General features: G+C 55.7%; 4 protein-coding genes across 4 annotated transcripts; 3 read left to right on the forward strand and 1 right to left on the reverse strand.

Moving 5' to 3' along the window:
- Positions 1-146: 146 nt before the first annotated feature.
- Positions 147-1448, reverse strand: VTJ83DRAFT_3819 (uncharacterized protein; the record flags this gene model as incomplete). The annotated part of the gene is made up of 2 exons (XM_071010239.1): positions 147-1182; positions 1258-1448. 2 exons carry the CDS (start codon positions 1446-1448, stop codon positions 147-149), a joined length of 1227 nt encoding a protein of 408 aa, XP_070867697.1.
- A 4747-nt stretch (positions 1449-6195) lies between these two features.
- Positions 6196-7209, forward strand: VTJ83DRAFT_3820 (uncharacterized protein; the record flags this gene model as incomplete). Its single annotated transcript, XM_071010241.1, has 2 exons — positions 6196-6997; positions 7091-7209. 2 exons carry the CDS (start codon positions 6196-6198, stop codon positions 7207-7209), a joined length of 921 nt encoding a protein of 306 aa, XP_070867698.1.
- Positions 7210-7917: 708 nt separating this feature from the next.
- Positions 7918-8745, forward strand: VTJ83DRAFT_3821 (uncharacterized protein; the record flags this gene model as incomplete). The annotated part of the gene is made up of 1 exon (XM_071010242.1): positions 7918-8745. One exon carries the CDS (start codon positions 7918-7920, stop codon positions 8743-8745), a length of 828 nt encoding a protein of 275 aa, XP_070867699.1.
- An 861-nt stretch (positions 8746-9606) lies between these two features.
- Positions 9607-13564, forward strand: VTJ83DRAFT_3822 (uncharacterized protein; the record flags this gene model as incomplete). Its single annotated transcript, XM_071010243.1, has 2 exons — positions 9607-11099; positions 11152-13564. 2 exons carry the CDS (start codon positions 9607-9609, stop codon positions 13562-13564), a joined length of 3906 nt encoding a protein of 1301 aa, XP_070867700.1.
- Positions 13565-13960: the final 396 nt, after the last annotated feature.

Raw genomic sequence — 13960 nt, forward strand, 5'->3', positions numbered from 1 at the left:
TTCTCAAGTGTGTCAGATGGTCTCAAGCCAAGACCGGGGTGATGAAACGCCCATAACGCCGTGGTATCACACCTCCCTTCCACACGCTGACATGTCGAGTCTGTACCTGATCTCCCCTTTCCCACGCTCTTGGGTCGGCTGATTTCTCAAGCCTCCACAGCGTTCGTCACCTCCCCATAGCCCGAATACCCCGTCGCCTGCGATGGCTGCGCCTGCACGACCGGCCCATCCAAGAACTTGAACCACGACCTCGCCGCCGCCACGTTCAGCTTGGCGCTGTTGAACCTCGCCTCCCCCGGCGGCATGCACACGAGAATGTAGGTGTTTGTGGTGAACTTTGTCGCGAACATGCTGAAGATGGCGCCCATCTTGTACTCAAAGTCGGAAAACTGCTCGGCGTTGCGCGGCGTCCCCGTGTACTTGGAGCACGTGTGCTTCCAGCTCTTGAGGATGTTGCTCATGCGCTCGAACCGGTCGCCGTACGGGTTGCGGTCGCCCTCGCGGGAGGTCCAGCGGGAGACGACCAGGAACGAGGTGCGCTCAAAGAGGAGGATCTCGTCGGCGTCGATGGCCACGCCGAGGCTGGCCAGCTGGGTCTCGATGACCGACAGGTTGGGCACGAGGTCGTGGATGATGGACGCCCAGGCCTTGTACAGGGACTGGTCCCAGATGGAGGTGGCGAAGAGCTGGAGGTGGATCGAGGGTTCCGGGGTCGGGCTCGGGGACGGGCGGCCGGCCGGGTGCGGATGCTGATGCTGTTGCTGCTGTTGCTGCTGCTGCTGCTGCTGCTGCAGGAGCAGCTGCTGCTGTTGGTGCTTGCGCATGACGGCCTCGGCCTCGGCCGTCTTGCGGCGCACGAGGGCCGCACGCTGGTCGAAGACGTCCTCGCGCAGCGAGGGCTGGATCAGATCCATCTTGTGGATGAGGACAAAGACGCGGGCGTCGCGAGAGTACTGAACCAGCGCGCTGACCACGTTGACGTAAGTGGCCAGGTCGCGGTCCACGTCGCGCGACTCGATGTCGAAGACGTAGATGAGCACGCCGACGTTGCTGAAGACGTGGGCGCGCTGCTGGGAGAGGTAATTCTCCATAAAGGCCTCCTGCCCGCCGCAGTCCCAGAGGTTCAGCGTGAGGTTGCCGAGGAACTTGACATGGGAAAGGTCGATGTCGATGGTGGCGCCTCTGAGGAAGCAGGTCAGCGGTGTGTGTGTGTGGGGGGGGGGGGGGGGGTTGGTGAGCATAAGTTTGAAAACTTACAGTCGTCGCGTGTCTCGGGCGAGATAGTTGCTAAAGATGATGCTTCGCATGCTTGACTTTCCCGATCCGCTCTTGCCCATGAGCAGGACCTTCTGCTTCTTGACCTTTTTGAGCTGAGCCTGAGCCGCCGCGCTCAGCGCTGCCGGGTCTACGGCAACCCCGGGGGCGCCCGTGTTCTCGAGATCCGACATGGCGGTTTCGGTTAGGTCATCGGCTGGTATGTCTGAGCGAGAGGAGGACGAAAGGGGAAGCCTCTGTTCCTCTTGGCAAGCAGTGAGCTGTCCCAACTTGTGATGAACAGCGACCCGGGGCCGAAGGCTAGCGATAGCGATGCCGATGTGAGATGCGGCAAGCCAAGCCAAGCTTCAGCCAGCCCGATGGACACGCCCCATGCCATCATGAGGCAGGTGTATCACGTGATCAAACAAGGGTTCGGGGGTTTCCTCCGTCACCACGGTGAGACCAGGAAGGGAGAGAACATGCATCACTTCAGGGCCAATCATCATGTCACATACTATGGGAACCCAAGGCCGAGTCTAAGTTGAAGCCGTTGAGAGATCTGGGAGACCTTGGCTTGTCGTAGTTGGCCCGACTACGAAAACCACGGTACCCAGCTACCTTGCAGCTTGTTCTTGTCCTTTTTTAGCCAGGCTATCCTCTGTCGTCCCCTCGCCCCGCCTTGGGGCTGGGCCAGGAAAGACGGTACGTATTAGCGGCATGCACCCAAGATTCCGCGAATTCCGCGTTTTGAGAGTGCTGCAGGGTGTCGGGTTCCCAAGACCATCGTTTAAGTCTTCGGACAAATTCCTGGCCGTGAAGGAGTAAGACGTCCATCGATTGCCTATCGGCGCATGGGGTATTGCTGTTGTTGGTCGTCGTACACACTCTGGCTCTCGCTTAACTATTACCGGATTGAGTTGTCATTTAAGAGTCCTGTAGTTTTCTGTTAGTCATAGAAAATGGAAACACCATTCTGACAGTTTATCTGCTTTAAAATTAAAATACTTAATCGGTATCTAATAATATCGTTTAAAGATTCTATATAGGTAGTTATAATAAACCTTTAGCGTTCGGTTTGCTTTCCTATTTTAATTATTAGATTAATTATAGCCTTAGTTACCGCCTTTTCTATTATTATTCCTACCTTTTCCTCGTCTATAGCTACCCTTTAACCTAAAAGACTTGCCTTTGCCGTTACCGCTATTTTTCTTATTAGACTTTTATTTTAATAAGTCTTACTAGTTAGATAACTGCCTATATCCTTCGAAAGTAGCGTAAATATACGGTAAAATACGTACCCCGGCTCCGTTCTAAAGGAGAAATCGGTGTAGCTAGTTTATATATACCTTTATAGTTTCCTTAGAGTCGCTTCGGATAACTCTGTTAGCTAGAAATATATATTTAATATAGGCTTATCCTAGAGCAATACGCTTTTAAATAGTATTTAAAAAAACCGTAATAACTAAGAGACTAATTATATCGGTAACTCCGTTTACAAGTACGTTATAATACTCGTAACGGAAGTCTATAAACTATTTAAAAGGGTTTATAGCTGTTTTAGCTCTGTCGAAAACGTTAAGGAAAGCCTTACGAAACGCCTTTATCTTTACCGCCTAAATAGGAATAATTTAAGCTTCTAGAATACGTAGAACGTTATAGTAGATCTATAGCTGTCTTATCGACGTAAAGAGATTAAAAGCGTTTTCGAGTAGATCCTTCCGAACGGTATTAAAGATAAAATAATATATTATATTATAAACCTTCCTCTAATCGTTCGAATCGTTTTGTAAGGTCTTTAGGAAGTATTGGAAGAGGTTCTACTCGTATATATAATTTACGTCGGACTTAAAGGGTTCTTTTGGTTTTTCCGGTTTAGGGCCCCTTTCCTTCGGATTAGCGTTCTGCTAGTCCCAAAGCTTTCGCTAGTATTAAATCCTAAGCTGTTGCTAGACCTTTAAGTAGGCGTTTGCGTAAAACGGCTTTTAGTTATTATTAAAGATCTTTAGAACTGTTTTAACGTTTACTTCTAGTTTATAAATCTGTTATACGCTGTAGGTACAAGCTTCGTTTCGGACGTAATCAAACTATCGTCCCTAGTCGCGGAAGGTCTCTAGCTGTACGACGCTAAAAGTGTAATCCTTAAGGACTAAGTCCATTTTACCGAGGAAGGTACTTTAATAGTTAGCGACGGGTTTTAAGAGAGAGAGGAGTAAATAAACGAGCTAAGCGCTTTAAAGATTAATTTAAAGGTTTATAGTAAAAAGGGGAGGTTCTCTTTCTGCGTAGCAGGAAGGCACCGGGCTTATAACTATAATGGCCCGGACCTGTAAAAGTATATACGATGGAAAGGAGTGGTTGGAAGCTGTTATTCAAAGGAAGAAAACAACTATCTGATATGCCTCTCCTGGAGGCTCCTTATATACACGATGGATGCCTAGAATGGCGGTCTGAGCAGGCAGAATGACTGCTGGGGTTCAGGACCGGGGTATAAGTCCCTATAGATCCTGTTACACAATGAGACTGAGACTATGAAATAGCCAACAATGAGCCTGCCTCGGTAAGTTCTGACAACTCCTTGCGGCGTTTTTGTATTTCTATTTCCCATTAATAAGCTTCATGGTTTCTTGAGCTCTCTGAGGTGATTTATTTTGAGTATGGTAATCAGTCGCCTGGGCAAGGGAGCTAAAAGTCAAGGACTTGGATACCTAGCTTAGAAGGACGGCTGCGGGGAAGGACGTTGTTGGTTCCTTGACCCTCATTGTCATGGATACCGACAACGCAACATAACAGGGACAGTGCATAATGGTTATTGAATCGGCATGCAGAAATCCTAGGAACCTTCACAATAGTTTCTATGTATACCAAGTGGTAATTAACTCAAAGCATGGATTCTTGGCAATGGTGTCCTTACGCTCGCCCTTTGCGCCACCCCCCCACCCCCCCCCCCCCCCCTAGAGAGACTTTACACTTTCCCTAGCCGAGCCTACGTTCCAAGCTGTTCCTTCATTGTCCACCACCCTACAACTTGCTGGACGTACAGGAGCTGTCCCGCTTGCATTGAGAAAAGGACTGCTATCGCTCAACCCTTTATATCGTTCTGCTACGTAACAATATGGGAACATGGGAGCGACCTGGTTCGTCCTTGTCTCTCCTGTCAAGCCGCGTCTAACTCCCGAGTCCATGTTGGTACCAGACCAAGGCACAATCCTACTCCCATGAAGGACCTAGAGTAACTAATCCAGATTCCCTAACGCGTGCCACCTTTGGAATCGGGCCGTTCATCTAATTGACGCATGCTCCTCTCTGCTGCAGGTGTTAACCCGATCCCGAGAGAGGGAACAACTCGGAGAGCTAGACTCAAGCAGATCCCCTCCGCGTCACTTTGACAGATTGCCGCCGAAACCAATCTTCCTTGTTTCCATTTCCAGTTGAGTCGTCTGATGGCATACTGTCTTGGCTCCCATTGCAACCATGCCGATGCACTCAATATGTATGATTGCCGTCATTGCAAGATTGGCACCCCTATGTCATTCTCGTCAAGTTGCATCCGCTATATCTGAAGGATGAGGGCTTCCTTCAAACCATAAAAGGACCGCAGGACTCCCTCCGGAATAACCAACTCACCTCCCCAGAGACAGACTCTCTGGACACTTCACCCTGTCAGGATTGAATCTATTGCCCTCATAGTTCCAATTTCTTGCACCCCCAGTCTGTTACTTGTCCAACATGTATATTGCCGCAGCTCTTCTCCCGCTTCTCAGCACCCTGGCTGCCGCTATACCGGTGGCTAACCCAACGCCGGCTCCTGGCCAGGGAGGCGGCATCGCTCCGCGTATACAGAACGGCGAGCACATCGTGTTCTCGACTTACACCGTCACGGTGAAGCCCGGGAAGAGGGGCGCGACAGCAAGCACCATTGTGAATCTCCCCACCGTCACGGTCACTCTGGGCAACGAAGTTGTAATCGGTGCCCTGTAGTAGCCGGGGCCGACTGTCAGCTATACTGTTGAGCTGTCGACGGTGGTCGTGCACCCGATCCAGACCGGCGTTGCGTACGTCAAAGCCCGGGGGCAGGATGCGCCGAGTGTTTAGGATCTTCCCGCAATGACAACGAAACACGGCAACTGGCGGAAGGCGGAGTTCAATAAGCTTAAGAGCTACCATGACCGTCAAGCTGTTCAACTCACGAGCGGAGAGGGAGGGTATCCTTGAGGTACCCATCCTACCTGGGCACTGGTTTGGATTTGCGGTTGGCTTGCAGGGAAAGGGATCTACGTGGTGGATTCAAGGACATGTATATGCATTCAGTAGGGAGTTCAGTCATAGCCAAGAGCCTTTTCGAACCAAGACACTGAAACCAGCCTACCTTTGATGTCCTTTACTTCCTTTCCTCAACATAATGGCATGATTGCTGCGGCATGACAAAGAAGCTCTTGTCTTCGAAAGGTATCGAGCCTGTGATGTTGTTATGTTTCTTATCCACTGTTTCTTTCATACAGGTGATTATTAAAGTAGGCTATAATGCACGGGTATTTCTCGCCTGTGTTCAAGCTGCCCTTTGACGGTGGAGGCACACATAATGGAAGAGCCTGGACGCTTCCGACAACGATACTTCTTTGGCATTGCCTCTGTTATTCAACGGTAATCCCCCACCATTGCTATCGTCTCTTTGTAAGAGGCCAGAGATCAAGCCAGGCACAAATCCCTTGGCTGGCCAACGAGTTTGCGCTGTTCCTTTCCTGCCGTTGCGTCACATTCCATGTCAACAATACGCTTGTCTTTATATCGTCACAATTGCTTGTACCCAACAGACCTGGCCTTTATCACCATGTCCCTCCTCCAAGGAATCATTCCTTCGTTTCTCTTTCCATTGCCGTTCCCATCGAACCTCAACGTCGAAGCTATACTCTTCCCATCTCACCAACAACCGCCATCAACATGAAGATCTCCAAGCCCCCACACCCCCTCACTCTCGCCGCTCTCCTCGGCATCGCCGCCCTGACCGACGCGCACATGATGCTTGTCTACCCTCAAGCCCTCCGTTCCAAGCTTAACCCTCACACAACCCCCGACATGATCGATTACAGTCTCACCTCCCCTCTCAGCAACGACGGATCCGATTTCCCTTGCAAGGGCAGCCTTTCCCTCCTCGGCACCCTGAACGGAGCCTCCGTTGCCAGGTGGACCGTCGGAGGCGAGTACAACTTTACCCTGGCCGGCGGCGCGACGCATAATGGCGGCTCATGCCAGGTAGCGGTGTCCGTGGATGATGGGGCGAGGTTCTATGTGCTGCATAGCTACGAGGGAGGGTGTCCCATCGTCTCTTCTGCTCCAGGCACAGGGTCTGGGGCTGGTACTGGGGTCGGGAGTTCGTTCCGCTTTCGGCTGCCCCGGGATACGCCGCCGCGGAAGGGGGCGGTGTTTGCGTGGACGTGGTTCAACAACCTGGGGAATCGGGAGATGTACATGAACTGCGCGGTGGTGGATGTGGTGGGTGGACACGGAGGTAGCGAGAAGGTGCCGTTTGAGAGCCGGCCGGCATTGTTCATGGCGAACATCGGGAATGGGTGTCGCACGGTGGAGGGGAAGGATGTCAAGTTCCCGGATCCGGGGCCGGATGTGGATGTCAACTCGCGCGCCGGACTGATGACGCCTCTGGGAAACTGTGGAGGAGGCGGCGAATCCTCCAGAAGGGGGACGGGCAGCGGCACTCAGGACGTCGGAAGCTCGGAGAATCAAGGTGAGCTCCCTCTTAAAGCCCGTCGAGCGTCCTCACAGCGTTTCCCGTTCTAGTTACGATCACAGAAAACGGCCGCTGACCATAATCGAACAGGATGGACGCGCGGAAACTACTGGCCTCACGGATTCATGTCCGCCGCCGTGAAGCGCCACGGGCCCCTCTACCTAGTTGTGCTTCTTTGCATGGTCCTCTTTGCATTCTTCCTTTCCTAAGGGCAACTCAGGTGGAGGGTCGGGTTCCATTGGACAGGAGCTGGCTTTCGTGCTGCCGACGGAGAGAGGCAATCAGGGAAACAGAGTGCCTGGCATGATGGCAACGGGGCCGGGACGACGGTAGATGTGACATCTGAGCACCTCCAAGATCCCTACAGAATACTGAGAATGCCCGGAATCTCAGAACTCGTCTTTTCTTCGCTTTTCATCTTTCGCTTGCAGTGCTTTACCTAGTTCGTTGATCAACATGTCGAACCAGTTGACTCCGGGTATCATACGGCTAAAGTTATTGAGGGCAAATGTTCACGAAGATGTAATACTGTCGGATTCTGGCAAGGAGCTGAATCCTTCTGGCCGGCCTTGTACCCAGTTCAGGCTCTTGCCAAGACAATAACTAATGAACTAAAGTTCAGCCTGCAAGGGACTTGTGCAGTCTCCACTGTTGACTTTCTAATTTGAGGGCTGCTCAGGTTGGTCATCGCCTGCCGGTAGTTACCCCTGAAGTCCTCAGCTAAGGGTCCACTCCAGGAGATTCAGGTGGCGGCCTTGGACTTGGTGGTGCAGTAAAAAGTCACGGACCTCGACCATCAGAACGAGTATTGCATAGTGAATGATTTCTGAGCTCCTCTCCTACCTGATCGCAGCCACAAGAACATCTACATCCTAGGTACCTAAACTCTAATTCATAATCCCCGCCAGCCTGCGGAAATGCATTCATCAGCAACCCTCACCACCTTCCTGGCCCTCGCCAACCTCGCCCTGGCCGCTCCTAATGGCTGGTCCAAGACCACCTATGCCGACGACGGCCCGACGAAGCTCGACGATTGCGGCTGTGAGCCCGTCTACGAGGCCATCCTCCGCTGCCAGACCGTGCCTCGCGACAACACGGGCGACAAGAAGGTGCGCGAGTGCGTGTGCATCCCCAATCCGGACGGCTGGTACCCGTACATGAACACGTGCCGGTCCTGCCTGTCCCCGGGGTCCTACGAGGAGAACGACTTCTTCGACAACTTTTCGCGCCTCGTGACGCAGCTGTTTACGTCGTGCACCGAGTTTGGCGGGGCGGTACGTTCGACCGGGGACAGCTTGTGCGCGAGCAACGCGTACCACGAGACGTGCGTGTCGCTGGGCGTGAGCGGGCGGGCCAGTTGGGCAAGCTACGAGGTGTTCAGGGAAAAGAGGGTGGACAATGGGACGTATGTGCTGGCGCTAGGAGAGATGCCGCCGGGTGGATGGCCTCAGCCGTCGTCGAGTTCCTCAAGCGAATCCAGCTCGTCGAGCTCGTCAAAGGTGACCAAGACGACGGCGGCGGCGACGGCGGCGACAACGACGGAGACGGAGGGAGCTGAGGCTACGAGCACCGACACCAAGGCCCCCGACGCGACGGCGACGGCGACGACCACGGGCGCTACAACCACCGGCCCTGAACCATCATCCCCCCCCTCCGACTCATCGGCGACAAGGCTTGGGAGCGCATGGCATGCCGTGGGTATGGTTGGGTTTGTCGTGGCTGGAGTCGGGGCCGTTCTTTTGTGATGTGGATGGGTGCAAGCTTCAGGGGCTTAAGAAGTCGGATTGGCCAAATCAATCAAGCCTGTCCGGGGTCGGTCCATTCATAATTATATATCTCTTCTCTGTTCTCTCGCTCGCCTCCAGCCGCAGGAATGCTGTAATACCGTGTATGACTCGCCAGCCGCGCTTTTCCACTTTGGCCTCCGCTGAGGCTGTTGGCGCCGCAGCGGCATGGGTCGCGTACCAAGGTGTTGCCGTCGCGTCAAGCAGGATGCTGGGGATGCTTGTGACGCTATCTGGTGCTGCATCTGGAAGCTTGCAGCCCGGGCGCTTACGACGCTCCCGCCGTTGGTGATTTGCGGCTGTTTCAGCGGCTACCGATGCACTTCAGAAACGACTGGTTGGTGTGGCTCCAGCTTGACACTGCAGATCGACCCTGCATGAGACTTGAAGACGCTCAACCCGCCAATCGAAGGCGACTGCTTTTCCCCGCCGCAGGCGATCGAAAGCCCGTTCTATCCTCCTGGGCCCGGACACAGCGTTGCTGTGGACCTGGCCTGGCCACGACATGCCTCCCAATGCTGACAGCTGCATCCCACATGCAGCCTTGGGTTCAAGGCGGACGCCCGCCCGACCTGCAGCATGATAACTGTTGGTTCCGGCATCCGGCATCCGTCGATGGATACCATCTCCCAAGGCTCGGCCGAGCATCTTTTGTAGCGACTGCTTGTGTGATAGGGCTGTCCCCCAAAGGCTCGACGAATTCCCAAGAGATATTTGCCTCTCCATGCCCAATCCGCAGATCCCGCTCTTCACATTGGTATCCGTCTCTGGCGACTCCCCAAGTTCGTTCGTCATGAACCATCACGCATAACCCGTGGTGACATGGACTCCGAATTCAACGAGGCCACTCGGCTCCTCGAGGCCCAGCGGGCTCTTGAACGGGGCGAGCAGCCCCTGGGCTGGATCCGGAATCGCCTGTCTTCCCAAGCCGGCACCACTTACACGCCCCGCGAGGTGAACAAGGTCCTTGCCGAGGTCGTCGAGAACGATGGCTCTGTCGGCCTCGTCAAGGCCTTGCTGGCCATGGGTGCCGATGTCAACTTCCGTCGCCGCCGCTCCGCGTCCTGGTCCAAAATTACAAGCCGCAGCGTTCCGGAAGACCGAAGCGACATCCTCCGCCGCGCCGTCATCAGGTGCCGCCCAGAAACCGTCCACGCCATCGCCGCCCGGGCCGACCAGGTCAATCTTGACAGCGTCCTCCACGACGCCGTTGTCCGCGGCAATCTCGCTGTGCTATCGGCCCTTCTCGAGCACGGCGCCAGCCCTGTCTCTCTCCACGACGACTTCCAAGAGGTCGTCTACCACAACAACCTGCCCCTGCTCCGCGTTCTCTTGTCCGGCCACCACCTGCCCTGCCTGGCCTGCCGCTCCGCCGGCCTTCGCATCGCCATTGAGAACCGATCGCCCGACGCCGTCCGCCTTCTTCTGGACCACTGGGCAGACGTGAACTACGCAGATGGCATCGCCTTGACGCGGGCCGTGGAGCTGGCGCGTCCCGACCTCGTCGCCCTCCTGCTCTCAGGCTCTGTGCAGCCCTCCTCCCGCTCCCTGGACGCCGCCGTGGGCAAGCTCCGCCCGCTCCTCGGTGGGGGATCTGATGACCTCATCACGCGTGACATGCTCGAGTTGTGTCTTGCCGCTGGCGCCAGCGGGCTTGAAACCGCTCGCCTCATCACCGAAGACTTTATCGAGCTTGTCAGGCGCCGGCATGTCAGCTTCATCAGGACGATTCTGCAGTACCAGAAGCCGCCAGGCCAGTACGAAGCCGCCGCCTTGGTCGAAGCCATTCGGGCGGAGCAGCTGGATGTGGTCACAACGCTTCTTAGCTTCAAGCCTTCCCCGGGTAATCTCGCCGCCGCCATCTCGCAGGCTGTTGGCGTCGGCAGCCCGCTCTTTCGCTACGAGGCGACTCGGCTCCTTGTCCAGTCCGGGGCTCAAGGCTCCTGTGCCGCAGAGGCCCTGGTCAAAACGGTTCATTCTCTTGTTGCGAACATTCGACGCGCTGATAAAGCTGGTACGGAACGCGACAGGAAGATATTGTCCCTCCTGCTGCACGAAGGGAGAGCCGATGTCAACCATGGGAAAGGCGAGGCTTTGCAGGTCGCGGTCCGGACAGGATGCGCCGACGTTGTTGACGAGATCCTGGCAAAGGAGCCGTCTCCAGAGTCGCTGGGCCCGGCATTAGCGTGGGCTGTAGAGGTTCGTGACGAGAAGAACAAGCTACGGCTGGTCGAGGCGCTTGTTCGGCGCCAGGTGCATGAGGATGCGGCAAGCAAGGTGTTGATCCAGGTCATCAAAATGGAGCCTGATAACGTGTAAGTCTTACACCCTTCTCGTGCTCAAGACACGAGCTGATGGCATTCTCAGGAGCGTTGTCGAGCTGCTCCTTACTCGAGCATCTGTCAACTACAACAGCGGCGAGGTCTTTGTCCACGCCATCCGAAATTTCCGCCCCGAAACGTTCCACATGTTACTCGGCCAGACCATCAACCACCAAGCGTTGCTTACGGTCGTCACAGAAGCTCTCAAGTCCCCAAGGCCGACCAGGAGGACGCTATTTGCAGACCTTTTGGCTCGGCTTGAACGAGATCACCTCAATGCGGCCCTCAGGCACGTTGTGTTTGAACAAGACTCGGACATTACCTTGCTGAGGATGCTCCTCGACGTTGGTGCTGAAGCAGCGCACGATGATGGAATATGCGTCAAGCACGCTGCCTCCGCACTGGATAAAGATGTTTTGCGTGTTCTTTCGGAGCAGCTTTCCCGTCACAGCGCCATTTACAGCCAGGCCCTTGCATCCATGGTCTCTCGTGGAAAGCAGTGGATCGCCCCAGAGCACATCGAAATCCTCGAGCTTCTCCTCCAACACGGAGCATCTGGGCCGGCCGCCAGCAAGGCCATGATCGAGGTTGTCGATCATCTTGCTGGAAAAGACGGGCCCAACGCCGCTCTGGCCAAGACGCTGCTCCGAAAGCTCTTTGCCGCCAACATTGATGTCAACCACGAAAACGGCAAGGCCATGGGCCTTGCGGCAAGCCGAGGCGACCCATTCCTCCTCTCTCTTCTGCTGAGCAACGGCTCCACATCGTCAGCAGCGACTCTTGCCCTTACGGCGGCCATCCTGGCTCGCCATGAAGAGTCCCGATTTCTTCAGCTCATCGCCGTTTTTGCCGACAGGCGATCTGCCATGCCGGACTTCAACCGATCTATTCCTGGCATGCCGCCGCCCATCTTCCAATGCCTCAGGGCGTATCCGGGATCGGTGGCCCTTCTTGAGAGTCTCGTTAAGGCTGGCTGCCGGCTCGACCTGACGATTCCAATGCACGTTTTGCCTAAGGAAGATAGAACGGCTAGTCTCGAGCCCGAGCCTGTCTCCGTGCTCATGTGGGCCATCCTGCAAAAGGAGGATATCTGCCCCTCCTCCATCGTGGAGGCGGTGATCCGATTTGGGGCAGATGTTTCGTACACCACTCCCAAGTCCCGGACCAACCCGTTGCTGGTTGCCGTCCGCTGCGGAAACACAGACGCCGTGCGCATCCTGCTCGCGGCCGGAGCAAAAGTCTCAGCCAAGGATGCCGCGGGAAACTCGGCGCTATTTTATGCGTCCCGTGCCGGGCGCGCAGACCTCGTCAAGCTCCTGCTCACCCGCAGCCCTCCTGTTAACGACGGCAGTCTTCACGAAGCGTCCCGCAGGTTCCACGTCTCGGTCATCAAACTCCTCCTCGAAGCCGGCCACGACCCGAACTTCCGCTGCAGCAAACACGGCGGCCGCACCGCTCTCGGCGAAATCGCGCTCACTGCTCTGCCACCAACCGACGCCGACGCAACCGCCGCGGCCGAGCAAGCCTTGGACCTCCTCGCCGCTGCAGACGCCAGTCCCTTGCTCAAAGTTCAAGGCAAAACAGTCATCTTCCTCGCCCTTGATAACCCTCACAACGAACCCATCACGCGTCTCCTCCTGCGCCGCATCCTGCATCGCACACTCAACAGCCTCGAGAACACATACGAACAAGATAACCTGCATTACTCACCTACCATGTACATCGCCAAGGGCGTCCTTCTCGGGCCGTCATCCATGAGCCTTCTGCAGCTCCTGCTCACCCACGGCGCGGAGCACCGCTTCCATGCCTCTCTTGGGCACCCCCAACCCCACGACGCGGTCGGGCTTCCGGAGGAGATCCGCGAGCATGAGCGCGAGCGCGCCGCCCGCGAAGCGGAGAAGCCTCCGTTTCCGGCGCGGGTGGAGGTAGAGGTCCAGCATCGCGAGCTTGCTACGCCGGCGCCGCCCCCGCAGCAGCGCCGACCGCCCCATCCTCGCCCGCACCGCTACCCACGGCACGGGGACGTCGGCGCCAAGCTCCCTCCCACGTACGAGGACGAGGTCGTGCGTACCCCTGTTCTCCCCCCGCAACGCACCACCCCCGACCCCCGACGCGGGGAGGGTGCCGCCCAGCTCGCGCGCGAGAACTGGCGCATGGTGCAGGAATACGAGGCACAGCAGCAGCGGTACTACCTCCAGCAGCAGCCGCAGCAGCATCACCACACATCCCCGCAAAACCAGGAGCAGAACCAGCCGTGGGACCTCGGAGGACATGGCGACGCGATGATGACGGAGCTGCGCACGCACCGCGGCAATGTCATTGGCGTAGTGGACCTGGAGGAGCTACGCCGTTGGCAAAAGTTGGAGAGTGAGGAGAGGGTGAGGAAGGAGAGGGAAGGGCTTGGGAGGGGCAGGGGGCTCGGACGAGGCATGGGACGGGGGTGGGTACTGGTTTCGTGATCGATCTATCTCTTTGCCTCTCCATGATTTTGTTTTCATGGTCATACTTTTCTTCGCATTTTGTTTGGGGATTGTTCGGCAGGGAGTTGCCATTTTCGGGCGTTCGTCTGGGGTCTGGGTGAGGAGTCTTTGACTTTGTGATGCTTGAGCGGAATACCTAAGGGATGGAGAGGCAATGGCGTTGGGTAGGGATGTTTATTTTATGCATTCCATCACGAATGTAATGGCATGGACGTTTTGTTGTCTTTCAATCAATAATGACAATGTTGACTTCATGTTCTGTCTTTTCTTGCTATCCAGATGAACCCACGGAGGAGGTTCCTGTGGCCGATATCCACGGAGGGAAAAGCATGCTCCCAGGCTATAGGATTCACCATCATCCATCCATCCTTCTCA

Source organism: Remersonia thermophila, chromosome 3 (genome assembly GCF_042764415.1).
Source record: "Remersonia thermophila strain ATCC 22073 chromosome 3, whole genome shotgun sequence".
In the NCBI taxonomy this organism is placed as follows: domain Eukaryota; kingdom Fungi; phylum Ascomycota; class Sordariomycetes; order Sordariales; family Chaetomiaceae; genus Remersonia; species Remersonia thermophila.